The following is a 15,368-nucleotide window of genomic DNA, read 5'->3' as shown; positions in this document are numbered from 1 at the left end:
AGTGGCCAGCATCCACAAGGTCCACCCCTGTCTGGGGCTCAGGCCCATCAGAAGATGCCCAGATAGGAAAGGGAAGAGCCTGGGAACCTTCACTCCAGCTCTGGCTCCTCTTTTATCCAGCTTTGGGCAAGTTTGCAAGAAACAGAAGCTTTGGCTCCTGTTTCTTCAACTGCAATATGGGAGAATAGCTTCTGCTAATAGTTAAGAGGTTTTATGGGGAGGTTTGCACTTCTCACATCAACCAGATACTTTCTGAGCACTTGACATTGAGTGGTGAGAGGACTGAGGAAACAACATCCAATAATAAACTCAATATTTTCAGATATTTGTTGATGACTATTCTATGTACTGGCCACTGGGGTTGTCAGTGCACAGTAGTGGACAAACAGACATGGTTCCCACTCTTGGGGCTTCCAGTCTAGTGAGAGAGACACACATTCAATTCATAAACTCACAAAATAAGTACATAATTTCAAATTAGGATAAGGGCTAGGAAGGAAAAGAGCATTCTGCTTCAGGAGAGAGTAGCAGGAATGAGGTAGTCAGGGGGAAAGAAAAGAAACAGCTGCATAAACCAAGGTAGTGATGCTAATGGTGGGGCTACTGGGCACGGTGGAGACCCCAGATGATTGGGGGCAGGTCAGCACTTAGAGTGACTCAGAATCCTGGACACCACAATGCAGGGTCCTTTTGGTGACATGAAGCTGAGTCAGAAAAGCTCAAAGCTGACAGGTCAGCTATTTGTACGGCAGTAGGGAGCAAGATAAGGAGGCCACCTGTCTCCCTGGAGAAGCCTCTCAAAGTCTCCTGGTTTTCACTTCCCACCTTCACCCTTCCCCTTCTGCCCACATCCCAAGACCTGAGGCAGCTCTATAGACCTCAGGTGATTCTGAACAGGCTCCTTGGCAGGATCCCTAAGTGAAAGAGAAGGCAAGGACACAGGGACTGTCCATCTGGGCACAGAGCTCTGACCGCCTCAGAGACCTCACAGAGGTTACCAGAGCCCTGATCTCTGACACCAACAGAGACTGGGCAGAAGTGTCAGGGCCGGGCAGCCCCAGGAATAAGAGCAGCCAGCAGGCAGTGCATTCATAACCATCCTCTGAGGACTTCTCCTTACAGATGAAGAAACTGGAGTTCAAAGAAATCGAGGAACGTGCTCGAGGTTACACAGATAGTAAATGACAGAGTTCGGATTCAAACCCAGGCAACTTGACTCCAGAGTCTGCTGCCACTGGACGTTCCCACTCAGCCATTCAGGCCACTCATATTAAGGCCTAGGACCAAAGAGCAGATCCCCTAGAAGCTCAGAGTTTTGCCAGGACCTTGGAGTTCATGTATGCACTGGCTACTGTCTGCATACAGAATAAGTAACATGTCCCAGTAGGTCCTGCAGTGGCTGAATGCTGCCCCCTCCCCCATTATCTCCACCCAGCACCTCAGAATGTGACCTTACTTGAATAAGGGTCTATGCAGATGTAAGTAAGGTGGGAATCTCAAGATGAGATCACCCTGGGTGGGCCCTAAATCCAATGACAAGGGTCTTTATATGAGGCAGAAAAGAAGACATGCAAAGACACAGAGGAAAAAGCCTTGTGAGAATGGAGACAGACATCGGAGTGATGTTGCCACAGACCAAGGAACACCAGAAGCCATCAGAAGATGGAAGAGACAAGGAAACATTCTTCCCTAGAAATTTTGGAGGAAGCATGGCCCTGCCAATACCTCGATTTCAGACTTCCGGCCTCCTGAACTGTGAGGTAATAAATCCTGCTGCTTTAAGCCGCCTAGTTTGAGGTTATTTGTTACAGCAGCCACAGGGCACTGATAGAGGTCCCTCTGATTCTTCATGAGAAACACAGGCATTTAACAATAGTACTAAGCTCATAGTTGCTATTTATCATTATGTATTTTTCTCAATGGATATAAAATATTACTATCACATGGATAGTAATAAAAACATTACTATTGTAAAATACAGATTATACTTGCAACACTATCACCTTACAGAGAGATTACCTAAATTTCAGAGAGGGCCGTGGTAAAGCAAGCAGGCAGGCTGGTCTGGAAGCCTGTTTCCCTGACTCATGAGGTGTTTCTCTTCCTCCAAAGCCTGGGGCTGCTCGTGGTCCTCACCAGCCCACACAGAGAAAATCAGAATCAAGCTTGCCCAGCAGAAGGTTTAGAAACACTTCCCTCTTCCCTCCCTTTGCCTCCTGGCTTGGCAATGATAAGAGCCCAGGTTACACCCTGTGATTGTTCCAGAAAACCAAGCATTGCTAAAGGGCATTGTGTCGGGTGTCCCCAGTCCGTGCTACTTGGCACCCTAGACCTCCATACCACATCCCCTGCCCCCTGTGCCCTCCCACTGCCCCTGTCTGACTTCAACACCCTGGCTGTGGTGGGACAGGGAGGCCTGATAAAAGGAGGGCAGGACCTGGATAGCTGGTTGCGTGGGCTGGAGTCTATCACTGAGCCAGCACCATGGTGTGGTCTGTAGCCTGGGCAGGTGAGTGGGTGCTGTCAGGGAGTATGGGCTGGGCCCCGGGAGCTGTGGGGAAGTGGGGATGTGTATGTGAAATGGTTCCTTGGTGCTGTTTGTAAGGAAGCAGAAGCTTTCAGGAGAACTTTGGACGGTCATTCCATTTCTCCTTCTGCTGCCAGGCTTGCAGTTCCTGTGGGTTCCCCCCTGAGGTCTTTCAGCCCAAGAGGCTTTGTGTTGCAAGGAAAAGCTTTTGTCAACAGGCTGAAAATGACTTTTCTTCCTGTTTTGGAAGCCCAGAGTCAGTGAACCCCTCGGCATTGGGTGGTTTTGTCTTTCCTATGTTCTGAGGCCCCCTACTTTCCAGGGGTGCCCACTGCCAAGGAATTCTTCCCCACCCTGAAGCTGGTTGCCCTGCAAAGTGCAGCCTGGGAGCCATGACCCTGGGTGCCCTTACAAATTTTCATGCAGGTTTTATTAGGTTAATGGGAAAATCCAAGGTCACCAGAGAGGTGAAATAAATACTTTTAAAGGAGTCCCACTGAGCCCTAGGTCTCCAAGGATATTGGTAACTCAGCCAGCCTCTTGTGGGGTGTGGCAGGAAAGCAGCAAAAAGTAGTCAATTGTGGCTGTGAGCAGAGGTACAGAGACCTCACCTAGAGATGAACTCTCTGGCCTAGCCCTTGCAAATTGGCTCTTTTCATCCTGAGGACAGGTTTTCTGCTTATTTCAAAAGAGAAACTTTCTCTCTAAAAAGCTTAAAAGTCAGTGGTTTTCCTAGAATCTTCCTAAATCCACACTGCCCTCTACTGATGTTCTAGACAGGGAGCAGTCTCAGCTCATGGAGATTTCCATCAGCTCTGGGACTAGCCCAGGCCAGGTAGGGGCCCCTGCTGTCTGGCCTGGGTAAAGGGATGGACACAGTGCCCTCCTGGGTCACTTGTGGGCAGAGGAAGCTGGATTTGTAGGAAACTGTCCTGAGCCCACCCCCATCCCTGACCACTTCTCGCTCCTGCGCTTCAATAGCCATAGAGGGCTGGGAAAGTAAGAATGACATCTTAACCTCTGCCTTCTCTTTTGTGCTGTTCAGGTTTGATGGTTCTGCTGACGATCCAGTGGGGTAAGTGGTGCCCTTCTTGAAGCTAGCCCTGGGTTCCCTCAGCCCCATTCCCTGGGCTCTGCTACCCTCTCCCATTCACTCCCCCAACATTTACGCCCACCTCAAGAGCTCTTGCCAGATTTCAGTGGGTTCTCGCCTCCAAAGCTCAGGCCCCTGCAAGTGTCCTTGTCCGCATAATGGCCTTGCCATTCCTTCTTCTGGGAAGGGTCTAGCCTCCTAACCCACTAGCTGAACTCCTGTGTGTCCGTGGGGCCAGCTTAAATGTCAACCTCTCTCTGTTCTTTCCTGAGGTCACTTGCTCCAACCTCTGTGCTCTCATAGCACTGGAACACATTTTACAGTATATATCACAGTGTTTCTAATTACTGGCTTAGATGTCTCCCCTACCACCAGTAGGGGCGCTCTGACCTACTGGAAGTAAGAAACCTAAGTCTTCTCCAGCTCCATGTCCTAGCCCCTTGGCTCAGCAAGGACAACACACTCTTTCCGTGTCTGTTGAACTGATTGCATGTGGAGCTTGGGAGAGCCAGGAGGGATCCTTCTTGTGCAAGACAAGAGAGAACTCTCTGGGTGATGTTTAGCAACTTGGACTCCTGGGTTCCCTTCCTATCCCACACCACTCCCTGTACTCAGACCCTCATCCTGAGCCTGGGCTGTGGCACTAGACACACATTTCCCCTCTTCATCTCACAGGAGGGGACAGCCAGGTCCAGAGAAATAGCAAACATGGGGAAGAGAGAAAAGTTGAAGATTTCCTCAAAAGCTTTAATCCAAGCTACTTCTGGGCATATGGTGTGCTATGGTATGGGATGGTATATATTTATAATAATAGAATTTTTTGTGGGCTAAGGGTTAATGTATGCAAAGCACTTAGAACAGAGCTTACTTTCTGCCAGCACTGTTCTGAGTGTTTCACATACATTAACTCTTCATTCACACAATAGTCCTTAAGATAGGAACAATCATCATTCCCATTTTATGAAGGAGAAAGCTGAATTATCTGGCTAAAAATTTGCAGAGTTGGGATTTCAACCCAGGCATGAAATTCCAAAGTCCTTGCTGTTAACCACTAGACTTTGTTGCCTCTATAGTACAAATATTCATGCACAATATTCAATATGCTATGGCAGGATATGATACAAAATAAAAAGAGCCTCCTGGCTCCTTTCTAGATGGTCCCAGGGATGTGTTCGCTGGGTTAATCCCCTGTTTCCTTCTTTTGCTCTAGGGAGTTCACCAATCCTCCTTCTATGTCACTCAGGCAACACCCCAGTCCCATCGGCAAACTTCACTCCCGGGTGACCTCTAGTTAGGGCCAGTGACTACCCAAGAGCTTTGACTCCTCCTTCTGAGAGCCATCCATGGGCCCAGGGGTGTCTCAGCCAGCCCTTCATGCTCTGGGTTCCTACACACTCTCCTATAGCCACTTTGCACTGCTCTCCTTCCTCATCCTCTCACTGGCCACATGGGGGCTGGAAGAGGGTGCAGAGAGACCCTGTCTGTGCAAAAGGAAATCCTAGGGTCTAGACCATGACCACAGACATGCTCCAGTCCAAACTCATCATTCTGCCAAGTCCCTGGCATAAAATACTGGTGTGTGCAAACCACACGATCATAGTCTGCAAGGCTGGAAGAGCCCTCAGAGACCACACTGTCATTTTCAGATGGGGACCCCTAAGCCAAGGCTAAAGAGAAGATCAGCCCAAAGTACACTTCTGGCAGCTGCAGGGATGAAGCTGCAGGCCTTTGTGTTCTGGTCAACTTTGCACAGTGCTGCCCTCGGTGGGAGCGATCACTGCTAGACAAGCCCCCACCTGGGAGGAGAGGCCCTACACACAAAGCCATTCTACAGGGTGTGGGGATGACAGAAACAAGCTGCCTTTTCCTAGAGAAAATATTCTCCTTGTTAGAACCTTGTCAGTGATATTAAACCAATTCTCTACAAGGGATAATAGTATATAAATGCAAACCTCTTTAAAGCAAGACTAAAGAAACATAAACCCAGGCTGTAACTGGGGCCTCCTCTCTGCCACTTTATATATTTGTATTTTAATTAACATTCTGAAGTATTCCAAGCTGTGATTTGAAAGTTCTGCCTCCCTGCCTCCAGCAGATGAAGGGCCATGTTTAACGTCTTCTGGCATGACATAAGTTCTGCCTCTGGGCAGAGGAGGCCAGTCCACAGCAGGCCCTTCTGATTGCCATTTCTTTTCTTTGCCCCAACTTGCCAGGCTCTGCGGCAAAACTGGTCTGCTACTTCACTAACTGGGCCCAGTACAGACGGGGCTGTTCGCTTCTTGCCCAAGGATGTGGACCCCAATCTGTGCACCCACCTCATATGTGCCTTTGCTGGCATGAACAATCACCAGCTCAGCTCCATAGCGTGGAATGATGAGACACTCTACAAGGAATTCAACATCTTGAAAAAGATGTGAGCTGCAGTGGAGGAGGTGGGGATGGGAGGTGGAGAAGACAGGCGCCTCTTCTCAAAGCCAGAAACCTTCTCCATTACTGCAGTCTGGCTGCAGACCCGCTGTGTGGCTTTGGGCAAGTCTCATCACTTCTCTGGGCTTTCCCGTGCTTATGTGGAAGAAGTGGGGGTAGATAGTGACTCCTTAAGTGCCCTTCCAGTTTAGGTCTAAGTGGAATCCGGACTGTGAAACTGTTTCCCTCTACTGGGAATGAGTGCCCTTCTTTCTCCTAAAATCTATCTATCCTTCAGCTCAAGTGTTATCACTACCTTAATACAGCCTCTCTGAAGATCTGTTCTGATCTCTTGCTTTCTGAATTCCTTGAGTGTACGGCTCCCCAGCCAGACAAGAAGTCCTCAAAGGCAGGAACGTGTCTTTTCTTTCCCAATCTAGAGCTTCCCTGGTACAGAATCTGAACATAGGGATTTATATATCCCCTACCTCACCCCACCAGCCCTGCCAGGCTCCTTGCTTCCTTGTTAGTGAGGTGAGCCCCCCCAGGACCTGGCTGGATAAATTCTGGCATTTCTCTTTTCTTTCCCAGGAATCCCAAGCTGAAGACGTTGCAGGCCACTGGGGGCTGGAGCTTCGGCACTCAGAAGTGAGCTGTCTGTGGGCACCAATGTGGCAGGGCCCCTAGTGGGGAACTGGCTCACTGGCCAGAGAGACCCCCAGTCAGGGAATCAGCCAGGCAGAGGTGTAGCCAGGGTGAGGGGGAGTGGGAGAGAAGAGTGGACTCTGGGGGCTGACCTTCCTTCTGACTTCTTGGTACCTCATCAGGAGGCAGTGGAGTGGGCTTAGCTCCAGGCCGTTATACATCCAGTCTTGCTTTAAATGCAGCACAGAGAGTCTGACCTCTTTCCAGGCCTCAGTCTCTTCCTCCCTGAAATGTGTAAAGGGAGGGTCTCAACTAATCCCAGACAACATATAATGTCTATATTTTCTGAGCTCTGGAACAGTATGTCTGAGAATTTTTGTTCCCCTTCTGGGTGTCAAAGGCAGTCTGCGAGATTGAGCTTGGATGCCAGAATATTGACATTTCCAGGACATTTTTGATGATTTATGGAGATAATGGAATGGTATATTTGGAACCATACTTTTCCTAGAAAGTCCTAACTATAAGGTCCCCAAAATTCTAAACCAGTCTTTCTAATAATTTTTTGGATCATGGTCCTTTTTGAGAACCTGATGAAATTTATGACTCCCCTTCCCAAAACACTGCTTATACACAGATTTTTCACTGAAATTCAGGATTATTAGCCTGGGGTTCCCAGGCATACAAACCCCACTTAAGAACTGATGCTATTAGCTAAATTAAAAAATAAATTAAAATAGAAACAGTCTATAAAACTCAAGACCCCCAAGAAGTCCAGGGACTTCTTGAGAAAGTAAGATGTGGGGAGGTTGTTCTTGGGGCACCTCAGAAATTGTAAAGAACTCTGGACTAGTAATAGTAATAACAATAACACAAAGCACTCTACAAATGTGAGTTAGAAGAATAGTAACCATGTTAACCTGCCAGGGAAGTAGAACAGCAGGCCCCCAAGATTACCCAGATCCTCACTAAACTGCCGTGCTTCTCTTCCTCTTCATCTTAGAAACTGATTCCTCTTCTTTTTTCAATCTCCTTGCTGGGTTGACAGCCAGCTCTGATTCAGGTTAGAACAAATCCCTGGGCAGGGATGTGGCAGTAAGCTTCTGGAGGGAATTTTGGGAAGCAGAACTCCTAGTGAGTCAGTGTGCCCCTGGTGATGTCAATGTTTGGGGGCACTTCTACATTGTCCCTTTCCCTTAGCCAGGCCCATAACCCACCTGCAAATATCCCAGCAGTCTCTGAAGCAGCCCTTCTGGTTCCCTTCTAGCCTAGACAGCCGAGCACCAATATCCTGAGAAGTTTCTCACTTGCCTCTGAGGGAGCATGACCCACTGTCCTGTGTAAGACAGGCCCACACTGCCTTTTATCAACCCATAGGTTCATGGATATGGTGGCTATAGCCGATAATCAACAGACCTTTGTCAACTCAGCCATCAGGTTTCTGTGCAAATATGGCGTTGATGGTCTCGACCTTGACTGGGAGTACGCAGGAAGCCGGGGAAGCCCTCCATCAGATAAGCAGTGCTTCATAGCCCTGGTGCAGGTACAGCTGGGTGAGATAGGGAAGACCTAGTTGGCCAGGGGGCCGCATAGGTGCTGCTCTGCCCCCAGGCTCAGCTGCTTCATGTGTCTGCATAGCACAGACCAGCCCTGTAGTCAGTTTTCAGGCTCCTGTGTGGGAACATCTGCTTGGAGCTCACAGGGCTGCCTGTTCCCCGCCTGTGTGTTCACTCTGAGCTGCCCCTGCAGGACCTGGCCAATGCCTTTCAGCAGGAAGCCCAGGCCTCAGGGAAGGCACACCTCCTGCCGAGCACAGCTGTCCCAGCAGGGCCACACTGCACAAAAGCTGGATATGAGTGGGACAAAATTGCTCTGTGAGTCTCAGGCAGATGGCATGGACCCTGTGTTCTCTGCAGGGGAAAGAGACCAAGGGCAGGCTGAGCTTCCCCCAGAATGGAGCAGGGGCTCACCTGCACCACCAGCAGACCTAAGGAGGGTTTCCTTAGCACATCTGCTACTCCATCACTCCAGAGTCCCTCTCTTTGGAGCCTTGCCCTTTTCCTTAAGAATTCAGTCTTAAAGTGAAATACCCCTGGAGGAGGAAAGAGGGAAGCACTTAGCATCTCTGAGAGAATGAGTTCCCACCCCAAGCCTACTGAATAAGAGCCTGTACCTGAATGAGATTCCCAAGTGATATATGTGCACAACTAAAGTTTGAGAAATGCTAAGCTAGATTTCCCTTCAAAATAGCAAAATAGCAAGAGGTGTCCTTGAGTGGACTCTGTCCTGAGGGTGCTAAGGGGACAGCTGGGAGGAGGACGCTGAAGACGTGAGCTGCCAAGAATGAGAATGGCCAGGATGACGGGGGCCACCGGAGGTGTTGCCTATGCTGCTGCGTCTCCCAGGGCAAGAAGGGAGCCCGCCCCCACCATGCAGGTCTCTCCCCAGGCCACACACTGCGTGTGAGGGGACAGAGGAGCAAGGAAAGGGGAGGGCTCCACCCTGCTCACTAGCCCCTCACTCTCTCTTCCCATGCCTCATGCAGGAAACTGGAGTTCCTCAGCTTCATGGCCTATGACATCCATGGCTCTTGGGAAAAGAACACAGGGCATAACAGCCCCCCCATGAGAGACAGGGAGAGACTGGGGCCATGGCCGAATTCAATGTGGTAAGGGGCAGGACGCCCCTGGCACAGGCCCTTGCCAGTGGCCCTTTTTGAGCCTCGAAGAACCTAATGGAAGGGAAAAGCAGGATACCAAGCAGGGCATGGAGAAGCCAGGATTTTTTTGTTTCTTTCGTGTTTGTTTGTTTGTTTGTTTTATTTTCCTATTCCATGTCACTGCTGAGGAGAAACCTCACTTCTGTGTAGCATCTCGGCTGATATTAGACACAGCCAACCAATCTAGCAACATCAAACAAACAAGTGACTAATTGGGAGGCTGTCTTTGAGCTCAAGTTTCCAGCCAAAATGGCTCCTGCTCCCTTCATACACCCTCAGCCCCATTTCCTTCAAGATAATGGGTAACTTTTGCTCCTTGGCACTGAATGTCCTTCTGGAAAGAGGTGAGAGCTTTCCCAAGTTGATAACATCTCAGGGGATGTCACTCAGGGCAGACCCCCCCCTACGCCACCCCAGTCCCTGGAAAGGGCAGGCTTGGTTGTAGACTGGGGTGGGTGGAGGTTTCCTGCCCAGCTCTTCCTCATTGAGTAGGCTAGACATTTTTTTATAAGCCCATTCTATATTTTAAAAGTCAAGATTGACCATATCATTTCTCCTTCTTAACAAACAACAATAACAAAAAGCCCTAAATTAAAATGTTTGTTAATTTTGGGGAGTCCACATCTTTGTGTTTCAGCTGGGTGGAACATCTAGGACTTCCGTGGCTCTTTCACAAAAAAAGTGCACTTCTTCAGGCACTTGAGCCGAGCGTCTAAACCTCACATTGCACCTGGTTCCTCCACCCTCATCTGGGAAACTGTGTGGGTCCCAGGGGAAGCCAGCCAAGTCAAGTGGGGAGACATACAAAGACATTCAGCTGAGAGGTGAGGGGGTTGAACTCCCACTGGCACAGTGGTCTCCAAGCTGTGTGCCCTGGATCCATGTGGGGGAAGGGAGGCCTTTATCCTCCTACAAAGAGGCCTTCTACTCTCTATACTATGTGCCCTGCATGTTGCTTCTGGCCAGAGGGGTGACTTTTCCAAATTTGCACAAAAATGCCACAGAACTTAGCAGGGTGCTCTGACCTCTGCCCTCAGAAAGCTCCAGTCTGATCAAAGATAAATCATATGGACCAGCAAAAAGAAATACACGTAAATCAATACAGTGAAAATACCTAAGTGCTAAGAGGTTGCAGGGTAACTAGAAAACCTGGACTCAAACAGGGTGGATTCTTGGGGAAAGTGAGCCTACCATCCTGGTTTGAGGGAAGAGTCTTCATTACTTGTTTATTCCACAGAGTTGTATTGGGTACCTCCTCATGTCACAGGCCTGGGGGTGTCATGTCAAGTAATACATGATGGGGGAAGGTCTTGTGCAGAGGCGGTGAAGAAGCCCTGTGCTCATTTGTTCTTTCTATTTGCACATCTTAGTGTCAAGCATTGTTCTAGGCACTGGGGTTACAGAGATAAATAAAATTCCCTGCTCTTGTACTGAGGGTGAAACAACAGTGATGGTAATGATCACGATCATAGCTCCCCTTTATTGCACTATATTAGACTTATACATGCATTATATCTTTTAATTCTCACAATGCCTTTAGTGACAAATATTTTTATCATTTCCATTTTATGGACAGGAAGCTTGAGGCTCAGCAAGATCAAATAAGTTGCTGAGTAAGGCAGAGATCTTTGTTTACTGAGGTATCCCAAGCGTCTAGGACAGTGCCTGGCACACAGCTGGCCTTCAGTAAATATTTACTGAGTCAATGACTGTTTGACTCCAGAGCCCATGCTCTTGGCTATAGGGCCATGCAGCTTCAATCACTGTGGTTCAGGGTCTAAGAGAGGATCTAAAGAAGATGGGGCACGGTTGGAACACTAGTAAAGGCTCATGAAACTCCTCTGGACCCCCCAGGCTTGGATGATCTGAACCAGTCTAAAGGCAAAGAAAATTAGCCCTGACATTCCTCCTTCACCACCAGGACTCTGCCATGCAACGGTGGCTGCAGAAAGGGACCCTGCCAGCAAACTGATCTTTGGCATGCCCACCTATGGATGATCCTTTACCCTGGCCTCTTTGTTGGACACTGGAGTGGGGGCCCAAGCCACGGGGCCTGGAATTCCTGGCCCCTTCACCAAAGAGGGAGGACTCCTGGCTTACTATGAAGTAGGAAAACCCACAGCCACCCCGAGTATTGTGCAGAGCAGGGGCTTCTTCTCCCATAATTTCTGAATGAGGATGCTAGGCACAGTGAATTCTGGTCGGGTAAATTCCATCCCATGCCTGTCATCTTGGATTTATCCTTAAGCCCAGGTGCCTCATTGAATCAACAGTTCTAGGTCACTCAGTCTAGAACTTCCTAGAATCTCCAAGCTTCTCAGATGGGAATTTTTCAGTCTCTAGTCTCCTCATGACAGGGAGAAGATGCCTGCAGTGCCTCCCACCTCCTTCCCAGCTCTGCCCTCTGCTCCTCCAGGTCTGCTCTTGGAAGGGGGCTGCTGAGCACAGAATCAAGGACCAGAAGGTGCCCTATGCCTTTCAGAGCAACCAGTGGGTGGGTTTTGATGATGTGGAGAGCTGCAAAATCAAGGTGAGGTTCAGCCCTGCTGGGAAGGTGTGGCCCTGTGTGGGCCCAAGGCCTGTCAATAACATTCAATGACAGCATTCAGAACCTCTTCAAGGAGAAATAGCCCAGCATTTCACAGATCTCCATGTGATAGCATTTTGTACCATTATCACCTACTGGTTAAGAAAAGACACAATGGCAAAAAAATTGCTCTACATTGAGTATCTCTCTTGAAAGTATTTGTATTTTATTAAACACAAATTCTACAGACATATAAGAGGAGAAATACATACAGTAAGGCATATTATTTTATTCAGTCCGTTGACAATATTTGGTGCATGTTCAAATTATAGATCCTTTGATTTACTTATATGACACCCCCTCAATTCCTGCCTCAAAACTTGAGTGTGTTTACCTGTTTCCATGTCTCTCTCCCCAGTGAAGTCATTGGCACCTGCAGAGGGACCTGTATTTGCTCATCTGCTTATCTCTTGTCAGTTATGCAGGGCAGACAGTGGCAGGTTCTTCTGGAGGTGTAGACAAAGTGCTCTGGAGAATTGAGGAGGCAGCATGATCCTGGCTGGGGGAGATGAGAGAAGGCATCATGGTGGAAGGGATTTTGAGAAAGTCTTAAAGCAGAGAAGATGGGCCTTCTGGGGAGGAAAGCACAGGAGAAAGACTTGATGGAGAGAAAAGGGGAAGCTAGCCTCTGAGAGCAAGTTGTACCGTAGCTGGAACCCTGAGTGGGGACTGGTGTAGAAAGGGAGGTAGCTGGGAGGGAGATTGGGGCCATCAAGGGTTCCGACCACCTCATGCCAGAGGTGAGCCATGGCGCCCGGCAGGGCTAGGGCCAGGGAAGCCCACTCGGAGGGGACACACAGCCATACCTTAAAGAAGCCTCAGGGAACTGGTGGAGGTGAGAAGGCCCTCAGGGTGAACAAAGACATGAAGACAGGGAATTGATTCAGATCTCTGGGGAAGTTAGTCGTTCCCTATGGTAACTGAACTCATTACAATCAGCAGACAGTACCCCAAACACAATAGCTCAGCCCAGAAAATGCTGGGAAGTTAAGGCTTCCAACCTAAGGAAGGTCACACATCCATGTACTCCTCACACCTCCACCCTCATGCCCACCCCTGGCCATGTTTATGTCAGGGCAGGGAGATTCCAGAATGAATCATGCCCAGCAAGGATCAGAACTCGTGGGTGCTGGAGAAAAGAGGTCCCTGCCTGGATGAGGAAACCGGCTCTGGGGCTGCTGGCCGGGCTTCCCTGGGCTCCTCCACCCCCATCTCGCTCCTCAAACAGGTCAGCTATCTGAAGCAGACGGGACTGGGTGGGGTCATGGTTTGGACACTGGACATGGACAACTTTGCTGGTTTCTTCTGCAACCAGGGCCGATACCCCCTCATCAAGACGCTGCGGCTGGAGCTGAGTGAGTATGGGGCCAGGGCACCTCAGGTACTGGCTTCTTCTGAGGAAATGATTTTGCCCCAGTACTGTGATTTCCCAAATTTCACCCCCAGGAGCTGAGGAAGCTGTAGAAACGATTCTCTTTTCACACTCTTCTTCCTCTTTCTGATTGTACCAATGCCTGCCCAGGTGTTGGTAACCAGGGCTTCCCTCCAGAGGGCCCACAGCCTCTCTTCTCAAGGCCTGCACTCAGCCTTCATTGTGAGACCCCGCTGGCCCTCACCATTACTTGGTTGGCCTTTGCAGATGGTAGATAGCCATTCACTGCCTATGACACTTGTAGCCCCGGTGTTTTCTCTTGAGCTGTGCTCCAGCTGTAGGTGTGGCTGTTGTCTGGCTGTCCTCTGCCTTGGGTGTCTGACTATGCCCTGCCTGTAAGGTATGGGGTGTTGAGCTGCTGCTGCCTATGGTTGCTGCCTGTGTGCTTGGCCTATGGGTTTGGGATCTTTTGGAGGAGCCTTGGTTGAATCATCACTGTTTTCCCAGGTCTTCCATATATGTCTTCAGGCCCCCCAGAGCCTGAAGCTCCTGCACCAGGCCAGCCCTCTTAACTTGAGCATGGCTCCAGCCTCAGACAAGACACATTCTGCCAGGGCAAAGCTGACGGGCTCTACCCCAACCCTCTGGACTGGTCCAGCTACTACAGTTGTACAGGGGGGTGGTTGTTCCAGCAAAGCTGCCTGAGGAGCCTGGTGTTCAGCTCCTCTTGCAAATGCTGCACCTGGAGTTGAGTCTCAAAGGCCCCTTTGACCCCAGCACCTGGGCAAGGGCCCAGACCACTCCATAGCCTGCCTCCCCAGCTCTCCCTGGCAGCTGCAATCTGGCTTCTTGTGTCTTTCCATATCCAAGCTTTCTGTTCTCAGCCTTGGTTTCCTCTTGTTCTGCTCTTCCCGGGCTGCCTATTTTACTTGAAAAATAAATCTTTGGTTTGCACCCCACTGCCCCCAGATGTGGTGGCTTACAGAGGCTCTCTAAGCACTCTGTTAGTTCAACAACTACCCTGAGGAAGGTAGGGAGCCAAGAGGGGAGGGTGACATAAGGCATGACTAGGTCAGAGCCAGGTGAGAAGGCGGTCCATTCAGGGTGTGTCGGGCTCTGCACCAGGTCTCGCCTTGAAGACTCCACTTTCCAGTGGGCAGCTTCCAGGGCACAGATGACCACATCTGGGGCATGGCCCTGGATCTGACACATTCTTCATTGGCTCAGAACCCCTTGGAGAGAGAACTTTTCCTGGTGACCTCCATTCAGGTGTTATTCCCAAGATGCTCACTAGATGGCAGCAGAGAAGAGTTTTTCCCCTGCCTTAAGGGCTCCGCTCATGGCCACTCTGCATTAAAATGAGAATCCAGACCCCCTGCTACTAAGCGCTCATTTGACAGATGAGGCAGGGATACTTATTACCCTCCTTTAACAGGTATTTAAACTGAAGACCTATTCTAACCCAGTTCTGAGACCAGAACCTAAATGGGCCAATATGGGCCAGAAGGGCATGCACATACAGTATCCTGGACAAATAGAGTAATCCAAACAGTCCTTGAAGTTTTGAGTTGAATCTTGGTCAATTTGAAGAAAATCTGCACATAATCTAATGGTCCAGCTTGCCATGCACTCACCCAAAGCTGGTTTTTTGGGTGGGACTCGGGCAGCTGGGGATGGGAACAAGTGGGGAGAGAGATGAGCTGGCCCTTCGCATGAGTACAAGCAGCACCAGATCCCTCTAGCAGTGACTTCCCCTCTACACCCTGCCTGTCCTCAAGCCTTTTGAAATCTGCTCTTCTTCAGTCCAGAGCACAGGTCTGCTTTTGCCCATGTTCCTTCCTCTGAGGTCTCAGCTGAGACCTGTCTCTGCTCAGAATGGAGTCTAGGATGGAAGTCTCCTTATGGCAGGGGCTGCAGGAGGCTTAGTGCCAGACAGCTGCAGAACCAACTTCTGGCCCCACCACCTACTAGCTGTGTGACTTTAGGCAAAGAAATGGAGGCTCAGTGTCCTCATCCGGCAGC

The 15,368-nt window shown here is 49.7% G+C and overlaps 1 protein-coding gene across 1 annotated transcript; it reads left to right on the top strand.

The window, feature by feature from the left end:
* Nucleotides 1-2,484: 2,484 nt before the first annotated feature.
* CHIT1 (chitinase 1) lies at nt 2,485-14,098 on the top strand. Its single transcript, XM_068538461.1, is given in 14 exon segments — nt 2,485-2,509; nt 3,573-3,602; nt 5,834-5,888; nt 5,890-6,033; nt 6,618-6,674; nt 8,046-8,211; nt 8,418-8,542; nt 9,214-9,287; nt 9,290-9,336; nt 11,309-11,339; nt 11,342-11,493; nt 11,804-11,917; nt 13,203-13,329; nt 13,854-14,098. Coding segments are annotated over 14 exon segments (1,392 nt in total).
* The last annotated feature ends 1,270 nt before the right edge of the window (nt 14,099-15,368 follow it).

The sequence above is a fragment of the Eschrichtius robustus genome, chromosome 3 (genome assembly GCF_028021215.1).
Source record: "Eschrichtius robustus isolate mEscRob2 chromosome 3, mEscRob2.pri, whole genome shotgun sequence".
Lineage (NCBI taxonomy): Eukaryota > Metazoa > Chordata > Mammalia > Artiodactyla > Eschrichtiidae > Eschrichtius > Eschrichtius robustus.
This window is presented reverse-complemented; position numbering and strand designations above follow the sequence as displayed.